The sequence below is a fragment of the Thunnus albacares genome, chromosome 13, assembly GCF_914725855.1.
Source record: "Thunnus albacares chromosome 13, fThuAlb1.1, whole genome shotgun sequence".
Taxonomy (NCBI): domain Eukaryota; kingdom Metazoa; phylum Chordata; class Actinopteri; order Scombriformes; family Scombridae; genus Thunnus; species Thunnus albacares.
Window position 1 is genome coordinate 13,657,035 of NC_058118.1, and position 13,784 is coordinate 13,670,818.

The 13,784-nt window shown below is 39.0% G+C and overlaps 1 protein-coding gene across 3 annotated transcripts; it reads right to left on the reverse strand.

Moving 5' to 3' along the window:
* Window positions 1-290: 290 nt before the first annotated feature.
* Window positions 291-12,189, reverse strand: inpp5kb (inositol polyphosphate-5-phosphatase Kb). 3 transcript variants are annotated; one of them, XM_044369617.1, is made up of 14 exons: window positions 11,547-12,189; window positions 9,677-9,728; window positions 6,379-6,483; window positions 6,115-6,223; window positions 5,491-5,607; window positions 4,839-5,014; window positions 4,599-4,710; window positions 4,408-4,517; window positions 4,286-4,312; window positions 2,616-2,832; window positions 2,348-2,485; window positions 2,174-2,257; window positions 1,960-2,064; window positions 291-1,693 (listed from the first exon to the last, which is right to left on the reverse strand). In XM_044369617.1, exons 2-14 carry the CDS (start codon window positions 9,718-9,720, stop codon window positions 1,625-1,627), a joined length of 1,413 nt encoding a protein of 470 aa, XP_044225552.1. In that variant the 5' UTR covers window positions 9,721-9,728; window positions 11,547-12,189; the 3' UTR covers window positions 291-1,624. The 3 variants fall into 3 exon arrangements, with proteins under 3 accessions (XP_044225552.1, XP_044225550.1, XP_044225551.1); XM_044369615.1 differs by lacking the exons at window positions 9,677-9,728; window positions 11,547-12,189 and adding an exon at window positions 7,085-7,870; XM_044369616.1 differs by lacking the exons at window positions 4,286-4,312; window positions 9,677-9,728; window positions 11,547-12,189 and adding an exon at window positions 7,085-7,869.
* Window positions 12,190-13,784: the final 1,595 nt, after the last annotated feature.

The following is a 13,784-nucleotide window of genomic DNA, read 5'->3' on the forward strand; positions in this document are numbered from 1 at the left end:
TGAAAACCATATACTAACCTCAAATCACAGCTGTCATTAGTGAAACATTTGTTATTTGTTCAATTGCTTGTGTTGTTTAGTAGCAATGAAAGCTATAATATGACTTTTGTTTATTGTAATGTAAAATGCTCACTTACAGGCTGCAGGCCTGAACTATAAAGAATTTCACTTTCTTAGTGATTATTATCACCATCATTAAGCTTAGAGGTGAAAACATGTTGTATTATTTCATGAGTACAATAACAAAGTAATATATCTTATATAATATGTCAACAAACTTTCACAGTCAGTTGCTCATTCTCAGTTTTAATTTGGCCTCAAACATGTTTGTGGTTTTAACACATTTTAATCAGACAGAAGTCCTGCTTGAACAAAAGAAGTCACTGGGATCACAGATGAACCTGAAAGGCATTTCCAGCACATCCTGTACTTCAAATATTTAATTACCACAAAAACACACACATCTCAATACACATCCTACATGCTGATTGGGTTCTATTGCAGTATTCACGCTATCAATCGGTCAATGAAATGTACACATTTTAAGTATAACATGCACACACAGCAATTTCTTTTTCTTTGACAACAATCATCAGGTTTACATTGGAATAGAAGAGGCATCCCGTATAACGCTAATGTTGAGGGCCTACAGGTAAGAAGTTAAAGGACCAGTGTGTAAGATTTAGTGGCCTCTAGTGGTGATGTTGCAGATTGCAACAAACTGAATATAAATTCTACACACTGCACCTTTTAAGAGATAAATAATTACTTCAAATCTTTATATCCATTCATATAAATTCAAAATATAATCTTATTGTGATTCTATTCACTGCCGTAAAGGCTCTCATGATACATGTTAGACTTACATTATCACATATACATTACATACTTATTTATAAAGCAAAACACTTCAGAGTAGAGGTCCACATCGACATCCACATCTAACATTAAATGTTCTTATATTTAAAGTTGTTCTTGTATCTTTATCATTCCACTCTCAGGGACATGGGTACAATAATTGGTATAAACAATCCATAGGAATAAGGTTCAAAACTTGATTATTAGATGCATCTCTCTGCATTAAGACAGTACAGATGAAGTAAAGCAGCGTGCATCAACATACTATGTCCTCTTTGATTGGCAAATCTTTTTCATACTTATCGTACAACCATCTGCACTGGCACTAATGTAGACCAAATCAAAAAATAAAAATCTATTTTCAAAAACTATTTAACCCAGGAGCATATTGACCTGCAGTTGTCATGTCCACTCTTTTTGCACTTTTTTTTTTTAAAGCACCTGCGTAGTTTGGCATTTTTTTTCCTCTATTTGCTTTCACATCACTCTGACTGACTTAAAAGGCCTGCAGATAAGCTGGTCGGCTACTCATTACAGCATAGAGAAACTGTTCTATAAAGAGTGAATCTGACATAAAGTGAACTCCTTGAAGGCAAACTTGGAAACAACAAATTGAGGTTTCCAGTCCATGTGATGCCACTATTGTCCCAACTGAGTCAACTCATGCAGTAGATGATGGATCGGCTCTTGGGTCATTTTACAGTCTGCATGAATTCTATGTGAATTTGAAAGTAGGACAAGAGGTGGCACTGGAGTGTATGTGAGCTTATTTGTTGAGCCCGTTGACTCTGTCGGGAACGAGGCCTTCCATGACAGCACGCTTTGACTCCAGGATCTGCAAGATTGAAACAAAGACTCACATTGCTTTGCATGAAGAGTTTTAGGGAAATAATCTAATTTGTTGCTCATGACAGTTCAGTAAATGTCTGATCATGACAGTCAAATGTAACCAGAGAATCAAGATTATAATATAAGTATTTAATTATTTAGGTCATGTCCTATGTAGTAGTTGTGTTAACAGTGATTCAACAGTCATCATATCCCCACAAAATTATGTTAAATATAATATGTAAACTACAGATTCAATGGAGGTGCACTCACCTGGAAGCTAGCGCTGATGCCGATGATGCTTTGCATGTTTGTACTGTAGTAACCCAAAACATACTGTCCACCTAGCAGAGGGATCCGATCCTTATCCACAGATATCTGGATCCAACACACATACACATACATATAAATGAAGCATGCGTTCATACAGCATCTGTAATTTAAAATTGTTTCCAAACATGAAACAAATACCTAACTTGCACTTTACCTGTATGACTTCATTTGTCTCTGGCAGCTCGTTCTCTCTAACCCAAACAAAGCTTTCATAGTCGGATGCACTCTTAAATCCCACCTGCAGGACAACAACCCCATGAGTTCAAATCTGTCTTGTATTTTATTGTTTTACCTTTGTTTTCTCTGCCCTCTACGTCTATCACAGTACCTTGTACAAGCCAATCCAGTCCCATGTAGAGGACATGAAGTCCTCTTGGACAGTGTAGGTGAGAAGTGCATCCTGATCAGCGCTCCATACACCCAGAGGAGACACGTGCACCAATGGTGTGTCAAAACACTTCCTCAGCTGTGAGAAAGACATTAGGAAGAAAAAAAACACTTGTATTATTGGGAGGAAAGATGCACACTTATATTTGTTGATTGTTGGGAAGTACAACATAGAAAGTCCTAGAGTCCGGCAGCGACTCTGCTCTCACCTCCACACTGAAGGTACCAATGACGGGCTTGTGGTCACTGACTCCGTAGCTCATGTCACTGGTGTATTTATCCTGGCTGACAAGGATTGGGTACTCATCATCCTGTCCATCATCAGTAGAAGTTGATGCCTTCTCATCATCATCTTCTGATGGCAGGATTTTGGGTTTGATACGCCAGAGGATCCGATCTGTCCAGGCCGGCTTCCTCTTCTTACCACTGAGCAAAGAAAAAACAAGTGTTGGTATCTTCTTAAGAATTGAGTAGAACGTTCTGTTTCTAATGCTTACCTTTTATGCCACATTTCTTTGCGATTCTTATGTAAACATATTGGAAACGATGCAGTTAAAGAACACAAACCACACACACGCACACAGGCACATGCAGTTCTATACCTACAGTGAGGCATGCTGTGGAGAAATGATGCATGTCAGGGACACACAGTGCTCACAGGTGTGGACAATATCATTTGACATGGTATTACAGCTTATGTATATGCACATTCACTACATATACATTATGCTAGAACAAACAATGGGGCACTGGGTGCAGGAGGGAGTTGTCTCAGGTCTAATGAATCTAATGAGTCACTAATGTAGGTGTTAGGTTTGACCCTCAGCTGACTTTTGATGACCACATAAGACTATGCGAAATCTCTTTCTATCATCTCAAAAACATCTCTAAACTCTGCCCCTCTATAACCCTGTCAGATGCAGAGAAACTTGTCCATGCCTTTATCTCCTCAAGACTGGACTACTGCAATGCGCTCTTCGCAGGTATCCCTGGCAGCAGCATCCAGAACCTCCAGTATATTCAGAACAACGCTGCCAGGATCCTGACGAGAGTGCGAAAACACAAACATACAACACCAACTGTGTTTTCATTGCATTGGCTCCCTGTCGATTTCAGGATTGACTACAAAGTCCTGCTACTCACACCCGCACCCTCAGATCTGCCAACAGTGTGCTCCTCCGGGCCCCCAGTATTAATCTCTGCACCATGGGGGATCGAGCCTTTTGCTCTGCTGCACCACACTTATGGAACAGCCTTCCTAACCATTTGAGGGCAGCACAGACCCTAAAAACCTTTCTATTCAGGTAGGCTTTTTTCATCTTATCTATGTTAACTATCAACTATGTTATTAATACTTTTTCACTATGAATGAAAGGTGTTATTATGTGTCTCCAGTTATTTTGTCACTGTAGGTTATATATACAGGATATAACTCCATAAGTGTCCCTCACTTATTTCTAAAGGCCATATCTATGGAGACACCCACCTTGGCGGGTCTAGCTCCCTGTACCAGGCCCCCAACCAGACAGAGAGCAGCCCCCAGGTGAGGGAGGTGAGGAGGAAGAGGAGGGTGGTGCTGCAGCGTTGAAGGGGTCGGGGTCTGTACATGGTTAGGGGCAACGCCACAATGCTCTTTCTGAGAGAGACATATATATGGCACTAGTGTCAGGAATAGATAGGACTCACAGAAAGAGCTGCTCCCAACTTCAGTTCCCTGTTTGTCTGCCAGATGATGTTTAGAGTGTCTAAAGGGTTACATGTGTTGTTTCAACTAAAGATGTGGTGGCAGAAGCTTTGGGGAAAAGGATAGATTGTGCGGTGACTATAGAAATAAGGGAATGTGGGGCATGCAACACAAAAAACATAGAATGCATCTTACTTAAAACCCAACCATGTCTTCGGATTGCTGTGCAAATGGAAACAAGAGCACAGATGATGTTTGGGAAATGAGTTGAGTCTCTAAATCTGAAAGTGTAATATATTTGTTTGTGTGTGTGTTACCTGGTATCATAGGTGTCAGAGTTACGGTCAAACTTGTAGGTGGGTTTAAAATTTAATGGCCCTTCCTCAAATTCCTGCAGGAAAGGTTCCTTCTTCTTCATCATGATGAGCTGCAGGAATAATATCAACTATATTAGCAAATGTGCGTGAAATTATGTGTGTGTATGCATGTGCTTGTTTGGACACATCACCTGGTCTTTGTCCCACAGCAAATTCAGGCGTCCACTGTTGATGGACGAGCGCAGGAAATGCAAACCATGGTCCGCGATACGGAAGTTCAAGTCGCCAAAACAGAACACCACCCTGTGAGAGAGGGGCGGAGCGTCAGTGCATATATTTCACACTGCATATGAGTGTGTGTGTGTGTGTGTGTGTGTGTGTGTGTGTGTGTGTGTGTGTGTGTGTGTGTGCATGTATGTAGGTTTACTGACTTGTGGTCGCGGACTTGTGGGGTGTCAGAGATGTCAAAGTCTTGTGCCTCCAGGATGTACTCAAACTCATCAACGCGCTGCAGAGCGTAGTTCATGTGAGCTGCTAGGTGGCAGTTGAGGAAGCACACCATGTGGCCGTAGAAGGAAAAACGCACTGACACTCCTCCTTTATTCCCCTGACACAGATAAACATAATGTGAAATAAAATATGATGGTGGATGTCCAAATACTCACACAGCTGGTGTGTGTGAGTCATGTTGTTTCAAGAACAATGAATGCAAACTCCTCATAAGTAAAAATACAGATTAATTTTACTGCAAAAACCTTGAAAACATTTTTAGCTATAATCAACCCCTTTTTACCAAGGTGAAAAAAGATTGGTCATCATTCAAAAAGATTATTTTTTTCTGTAACTCAGATTATGTGTCATGCCATTTGTCTTTTTTACCCCAGTGTACCTCTTTACTAGTTTTAACACTGAGTGTTCTTTGTTTGGGATCACTCTGTCAAAGCTGTTGCACATTCCACTAAACAAACACAAAAGGCCTTTCATAACATGTTAGCATCCAATGCCAATGGGATTCCTGGTGTGCAGAGTTTTATCGTGCTGTCTTTAAGGTTCTAACCAGTGTTCCCATTATAATTTTCCTACCCAGTAGCCGAAGATGCCGGTGCGAGTGTAGGTGGTCTGGATGTTTCGGATGTAGGGGAGGTGAATTTGTTTGGCAAAAACCAACAGCAGCAAACCCTGCATCCTCACGGAGGTGACCTAGACACAGATGGAGAGAGATTTTATTTTTTTGATTTGATTTGTTAAGGTTTTATTTTATTTTTAATAAAAATATTTTCCTTTTAATTATATTTCAATTTATATATATGTAATATTATATAGTTATCTTGTATTATACCAGAAGGTGTAAATATACAGTTAAAAGAAAAATATATTGCATTAAAGATACAACCAAATGAAAAGAAATATCTCAAAATGTAAGTGAACAGTGATAAAAAGAGGATTTTTAAGAAAAGTAGCTCCATGGTTTTATACCATTATCTTTTCTTTAAAGCCTTCTGGACACTATGATTTAATACCAGCTGTTTTCACATCCACATACCCACATATATACAGCGGCAGTCAAAAGTTTGGACATACTTTCTTGTTCAAGGGAATGGCAAGGTGTGTCCAACCTTTTGATTGGTACTGTGTACAGTATATAACTTGTATTTATTCCCGTACACATTGTACTATTTCCCGTGTGCTCTGTTTTTCGTCTCTCACCTTGACAAATCCTCTGGGTGCCAGTGTGTCCATGAAGACATGGCTCCAGGAGTCCTCTGCTAACAGGTCTGAGATGAACCTCACCGGGGTAGCATTCACCTCCTGCAGGCTGACACACACCAACACAAATCAATAACAAACAGCACACTTACATCTCTGCTTTGTTCCAATTTTACATACTGTATATACCCTCTTTTCTCACCAAATCAATTTATCACTTAGTCCAATTTGTTATTTCACTCTCTATATTTTTTTATTTCTCACCCAATCACATAGATGTCTGTGGGGGGTTGGACATCTAGTTGCAGCAAAGCGGTGACGTCTTCAGGAGGCTCTGCTGTGGCCACATTCCAGGTCACTATGTGCAGCCTGTCAGTGTGTTTAGTAAAGACAAGTGTTAAAAAACTAAAGTGAGACGATATTGACACTATTACTTATATTTGTCCTTAAGTTTGAATTATGCTAGACACTTTTTTACAGCAATATAAAACATTGGCGCTGAAATTTTAATTATACTTGCATATAATGCAACTATACTAATACTAAAAATAATAATACTGGAAAAGACATTTTAATCTTAGTCAATTTCAAGCCACTTTATTTCTTTGTCTTATAATACATAATACGGTATCCACCAGCTTGTTTTTGTCTGCAGAAATTTGAAGAAAAAAAAAAAAGAAGTAAAAATTCAAAACATGTTAATAACATTTACGTTTTCAATGTCCACATTTTTAAAAAAAATCTTATTGGGTTAAATGGAAACCAGAAGAATTGAAGAAAGAAGTGTCAAACTGTAAAGAAACCCAGAAATGATTCAGAAAAGGTTCCCATCAGAGTTTTTCATAACAACATTTAACCTTTCACAACATGAGTCATTGTCTCTGTGTAGCTGAAGGCAAGAAAGTAAAATAAGTTTGAGTTCTTGATAAATGAGTATTTGTGTGTATATATTTGCATGTGTGTATTCAACCTGAATGCATCTGTGGGAACGTAGCGTCCACAGAGCTGGAACGCCTCATCCAGTGTGCGGGACACTTCTTCATTGGCTTCATCATCAGAGCTCATGTCCTCTATGCACGTGAGCAGCTGAGACAGACGCTGGCGGAGGAGCATCTTGGACCTCGAGCTCTGAGATGCCGAGCTGCTCATGCTGTCTGAGCGCTGGCGTGGACTGTCTGTAAAGGGGTCCATCTTTGGAGCTTAGACTAAAAAAAAGGTCTTTCTGATGTCTGTGAACTTCTTTACCTGTATGTCCTAAAGGTCAAGAAGGTTGTATATGCATAACAATATTACTCAAATCAAAAGTCCAGCAAGGACAAAAAAGCAAAATCCAGTGGAAGAAATGATCTCCTCAGACTTTGGTTGGTTCTGTTGCAGCCATTTGATGCGAGAGGCCTCCTCTCTGCTCAAGCCAGTGGAAGTAACAAGAAGTGATTACTTGTCAGTCAAATCTCTCCACATGTGCTTCAGGCAGCTTCTGTTTTAGTTCCTCCAAACTGGCCTGGATGATAAACCCGAAAGCCTGGGTTGAAGTGCGTCTGCGCTGGTGTAGTCCTCTCTGTGGCAGAGACCTGTGTAGTCATGCATCGATGGAGCAACGACTGACAAAGCAGTGGGGTCGACTCAGGAATGTGGGCAAGAATGAGTCAGATTTGAAGTGTAATCGCAGGCAGGAGACAGGCATGTGAATGTGTGTGTGTTTTTCTGTGAGTGTGTGCAGTTACAGAGAGTAGCAGAGGAGGTGTAGAGGCTGATCCCCCCATCATTGTGAGTATTGTTGCAAGACTTGGGTAACCCTTCAGATCCCTAAGAGGTTTACTACCAGCGTGTTCTCTCTATCAGCAGAGTTCACTGAACAATGCGTGTAACCCTGCAATTACAGTCGTGCATTAGTGAGGGGACAACAGCGCACAATAGCATTAGCTTCTTTCGGCCTCAATCCATTCTCTCCTCATATAGGTGAAAGGTTATCTTTGTAAATCCAGAGAGAAGTCGGGGGGGGGTTAAATGCAGTTTTGTAAGCTCTGACATAGACGTTTTAGCTATTCTTTTTTTTTAATAGTGAAAGCTCAAATAATTCGTTTTAACAAGTGTTGCAGCACAGTTAATAGTGGACAATTACATAATGGATTTGGAAGGGCACAAGACATGAAGCAATCAGCCACTCTGATGCATTTTCCCTAATATTTAAGTGGTTCAAAACAGTTCAAAACCATTAATGCAGCTGAGTCATAGTTTCAGCTTTAGATGAGAAGTTTAGTTACACAAGTAGCCAGCACTGGAAAATGCTAAATTAGAAACAGTAGAAACAGTAGAATAAATGGTCTCTTAACACTTTTATAATATCAACATTTCTACAAACATAGCATATTAACATTTCTATCCGTTGAATAATGATGTTTTATGGTGTGGCAACGCTGTGGTTAAGGTCTGGTTAGGTTTAGGCACAAAGACCACTTGGTTAGGGTTAGGGAAAGATCATGGTTTGGGTTAAAATAAAATAAAGAATAAAATAAAAACGGCTGCAAATGTCTTGATGTCTCACTAAAAACACCTGCTTTTGTCAGTTGAAACGGGAAGTGGGCATTGGTTTTGAGGTGGTCTCGAACCGTGCTCTGCTGATTTCCAACTTACTGCCAGGAAACTTCCTAACCATCCACCGACCCCTCCTCCTCCTAATAGGAAAGTCAGCTCATATAGATCACATGTGAACTACGTCAGTTTAGAAATGTTGAGATGATACATATTTTGGAAATGTTGATATGCTACGTTTTGTTGAAATGTTGATATGATACGTTTTGTTGAAATGTTAATATGCTACGTATTACACATGTTGAAATGTATATATTCAATGTTTCTGTGGTTTGCAGAAATGTACAATGCCAACATTTTATTCTGGTGACCAGGCTGCACTTTTACAGACTTGCTTCTATAATTTAGAGAACCTGAATTTTAACGTTACAGTAAACAAATTCCAATGTGTATGGAATACATACACATAAATATTTTCTTCAGCAAATTTATGGCACTGCATTTTTTGAGAAAACTGTGGGTGACGTTATAAAGAATGAGGGATGGAAATGGGCCAATTAAACTAAACAGCCAAACAGAAGAAAATGCCCCTTACAAAATAAAAAAAAGCTAATCTTAGTTGCCCCAGTTCGCTCTGCCACTTCATGTCACAGTGTCACATGCAGAGACTTAGGGCACATTCTTTAGCAAGAAGAAGTGTTAAGTGGATAACCGAGGGGGTTCGCTGGTCCAGTAAGAAATGATGAATGGGAGACTATTTAAGTTTTATCACATAGCCTTGCAAAGACTCAGACCAACAACCTCAAAGCTACTTATGAAGGTTGGGCAATTCAAACGCTGAACAGGAGGGTTATACTCTCTTTTTCTGGACTCTTTCTGTGTCTCTGCATACACCTTTTTCTGCCTGTAGTCTGTGATTTCTCTCACAGTTACTTCCATCACCAATTTCTCTCTCTTGTTCCTTCTTACTCTTGCAAAACCAGAAGACAAAGAGGACGAGAAAGAGGTCTGTAAGGGATACTGATCTTACCTGCACTTGTCTCTGCCACCACCTCGAAATCTTCCAGTGCTCATATTCTCCCCTGCGGACACACACAAACATACACACCCCTGAACAAAGTGTAAACAAAGAGGAAACACACATACCAAGCACAGGTGCTTGCATCTACAGCCAGTTTACCGAGAGCACAGACCTAGAGCCCAGTAAAACAGACAAAGCCAAACCTGACAGGGATGCCTGAAAGTCATTTCTGAAATGGCTTTGTAATCATGTCTAATCACGGTTAGCTTCATCCACGTTAAAGTGACAGTGCCCTGAAGGTCACAGATAAAAACAGAAACAAGACCATTTTTAAAACATGATCAAAAGGCTCCTGATGTATTAAAGTCATTTAATTCTTGTGCACACTCACAAAGTGAATATCTTGTATCTTGTCATTTATTCAACAAAATGAAAGTCTTATGAATATATACAAATATACAACACATTTCAGACTTGAACATTCCTCATGTTTGTACAAAAGGAGCATGCGGTTGGCCTGTCTTTGAAACAAAAGTAGAAAAGCAGTATTTTGAGGCCTTGTCATTTATTGGGACATTGTGTTGATTTAATTGATATTTTGGCCACTTGGGGGCAGCACAACAAGCTAACAAACTCATTGACATACTATCACCTAATTAAGTTATTATGGCTAACATCCTGTTAGCATGCAGTTGCTTATTTACACGTTCAACAGACTTGGAGCAACATTAGCATTGATTTGGAGTTGTGTTTCAGACCACCAGAACAATATAAGTAAATCATTCACTCAACTTTTTGCTCTGTTTTGGTCTTCACCATCTCCTGAGGGAAAGATGTGACTCTTTAGTTACTAATTGCTCCACTATAGTCACCAGCTAGTTGCTAACTTTATCTGTCTGCCTTTTGGTGTAGGATATGTAGCATACAGAGGGTTTATCAGGGCTTTTAAGCTGAAAACAGCTGTCTGTCAGTGGAAACAAATAATGATAATGATACAGAATAAAATAATTATCTGTGGGTTCATGATGTGGATCATCACTATGGGTGACTCCTTTCACATTACATGTGGTCATTTGATCCAGTGATGATATAAAAGTATTGATTAGTGTAGCTTTAACCAATTTTTTCTAAACCTGACCTGTCCTAACCTTTGTATTGAAATGTCCTGGAATAAATGACTGACCTTAAGGGGACCAATTTTTTTGGCCCTGTGCAGGTAGGTGAGTCTCCACAATGTGACTGTGTGATAGATTTTTCTCCCCACAATATAACTAAAACAAATCCACACACACACAGCCACACACAGGCTAATTAAGAGGCTGGATTTGTATGGTTTAATACCACAGAGGCATTTGAGAGTGGAGGGGTTGTAGAAGCGGAATATTGAATAAACAAAACTAACAACTCTTAAAATGTCCCTACTAAAATTTTTCTAAAACCAGTCTCACAAAATGTTTTAAGATTTTCAAAATAATACAAAGGCCCAGCCATTGTAATCAGATTTAACCTATTAACTTAAATATTTATTGGCCTTTCCTTAGATACCCCAGTGCTAAACACTGAATTCTTCCGCCTTGTAGGACCTGTGTTTTTGTTGAGAACCTCACCTCCCCAAAAAGTCAGGAACAAAGAAACCACTTTACACACTGACACTACTGTGTGTTTTAGACATGTTTAACTTCATGTTAATTGACAATGTCATGACTGCTAATATTACTTGTGACAGTAAATGCAGCATATGTACTGTCAGACAGTTTAATCTAAAAGGTGTGTAACTTCAAGTTTTAGTGTATTAATTTGAAATCTTTGCCTTTCTCTACTTTTTCTTTTTAAAGTACCTGCTGTAAACACAAACACCTCTATCTATTCAGTACAGTACCTGTCTCCGTGTGTCTTTCTTGTGGTGTCTGGAAAAAGCTGCAGACCCCTTGTGCACAGATGATGGAGATCTTCAAAGGGGAGTTGAGAGACTGGGTCTGCTTTCCTGCGGTGAGTCCCGTTGTTTGACTGTTTGTTCTCTTTTGGGTTCCCTCACTTTGTTCTCAGCTGTTCGCCTTTTGGGTGCAAGGTCCCGCACACAACCTGCTCTGGACTTTAAGCATAACATCGGATCAAGCTATTATCCCAGGTTGGTTAACAACCCAGTGAGAAAGTATTATCTTATTTATGAATGGACATGTCTGTTTATTGAATGTCACCATGACGCATGGTATTTGTAGCACTAAAGCCCTCTTTGTACGTTCATAAATAATCCTTCACTTTCTTAACAGTATGGAATGTATAGATGCCATTTCAATTTAAATACAGTGAAACCTGTAATTTCTCCAATAGAGCTGACTCTGGGCAGTGCCAGGGTGGGGGAGGAGTGGGACTGAGTTTTTTTTTTTTTTTTAAACTCTGGTGGTAGTGAAGTGACATATGGCAGTTGCATGTGATTTATTGTCTTTAGATTTCTGTATCTGGAGTTTGATAGGCAATAATTCAAAATTAATAGCAGCTGCTAAGAGCTCACTGTTAATTACTCATTAAGTAAATTTAGAATCAATAAATCATGAGTATAGATCAAACTCAATAGTGATCCCAGCCTTTCACCTTTTCCTCATGCTACCACACTGATCAGTCTGTCAGTCACCTTATTTATAGATGGAATAGTTCAACAGTTTGGGAAATGCTTATTTGCTTTCTTACAGAGAGTTGAGAATAGATCAACACCACTCTCACATGTCTGTGAAATATAAGACTACAGCCAGGAGAAAGCTACCTTAGCTTAGCGTAATGACGAGAGGCAGGGGGAAACAGCTAGCGTGCCCCTGTCCAGAGGGACAACACCTCTAAAGGTCACTAGTTAACACATTTTACATTGTTTGTTTAATCCATTCAAATAAGAAATCACTGCTCATGACTAGCACACAACAGCACATTGTAAAACCACAACTTGCTATTTTTACACTTCAGTTTTTGTAAGGATTAAATGTAAAGATATCATTTGTTAATTAAAACACTTGTAGGCAAATTTTTTAACCTTTGAACAGAGCCAGGCTAGATGTTTCCCCGTTTCAAGTCTTTATGCTAAGCTAAGCTAACCAGCTGTTGGTGGTTGCTTCATGATTACCACACAGATATGAGAGTGATATATCAATCTTCTCATCTAACTCTCAGCAACAAAGTGAATAAGCATATTTCTCCAAATGTTGAAAGATTTCTTTAAAGGAGAATTCCAGTATTTTTCAACCTGGACCCTATTTTCCAATCATTTTGGGCCTAAAAGACTAATGGGGACAAAAATTCCCTGTGTTTACTTTTGTTGTCAGACACTTATAATAACAATCTGAGCCTGTCAGTGGCAAAAACAAGCACTTTTGGTGGCGATACTTTGACAGGCGCAATTGCAATTTTTTATTGCAGCTGGCTGAAGCGCTCTCATTCTATACTGGACCAATTACAAAAATTTTTGTTTCCATTGGACAAAAGTATGTCCAAAAGTGCTTGTTTTTGCTACTGACTGGCTCAGATTGTTATTATAAGTGTCTGACAATGAAAGTAAACACAGGAAATTTGTGTCCCCATTAGTCACTTAGACATAAAATAATGGGAAAATAGGGTCCAGGTCAACAAATACCCAGGGTAATTTTCCTAATGAAATATCAACTTTGACAAGTATTATTTTATTTTAAAAGTAGAAGGAAGTCCACCAAGTCCTTCATTGTTTTTTCCATTACTGGATGGTTGTTTTGGTGTCGGAGGTGTGTCAAACTGTCTAACTGTCTATATTAGTGGGACTGGAAAATCCAAATTGATTGGCCAGTAATCAAAAGAACACCTTTCAAGATTAATTAGGTGTTCCTTTCCCTTATCCTATACTTCAATGGCATTTTTTGTTACAATTATTTATCATGCAGTTTAGACACTCACAAAAGATAAATACATGAAAAAGATCACAAAGAAAATCACTTAAAACCAGGGTTAATTTTTTTCACTGTTTTTGAGTTCTATAAGGAAAATTAGTTTATTTATTTATTTTTTTTAAAGAAGCTGTTTTTACATTTAAGCTAAATTAACTTCATGAAGGTTTGGGTATCTGAGAGGGAGTCTTTTGAACTACACACTGTGTGAATGT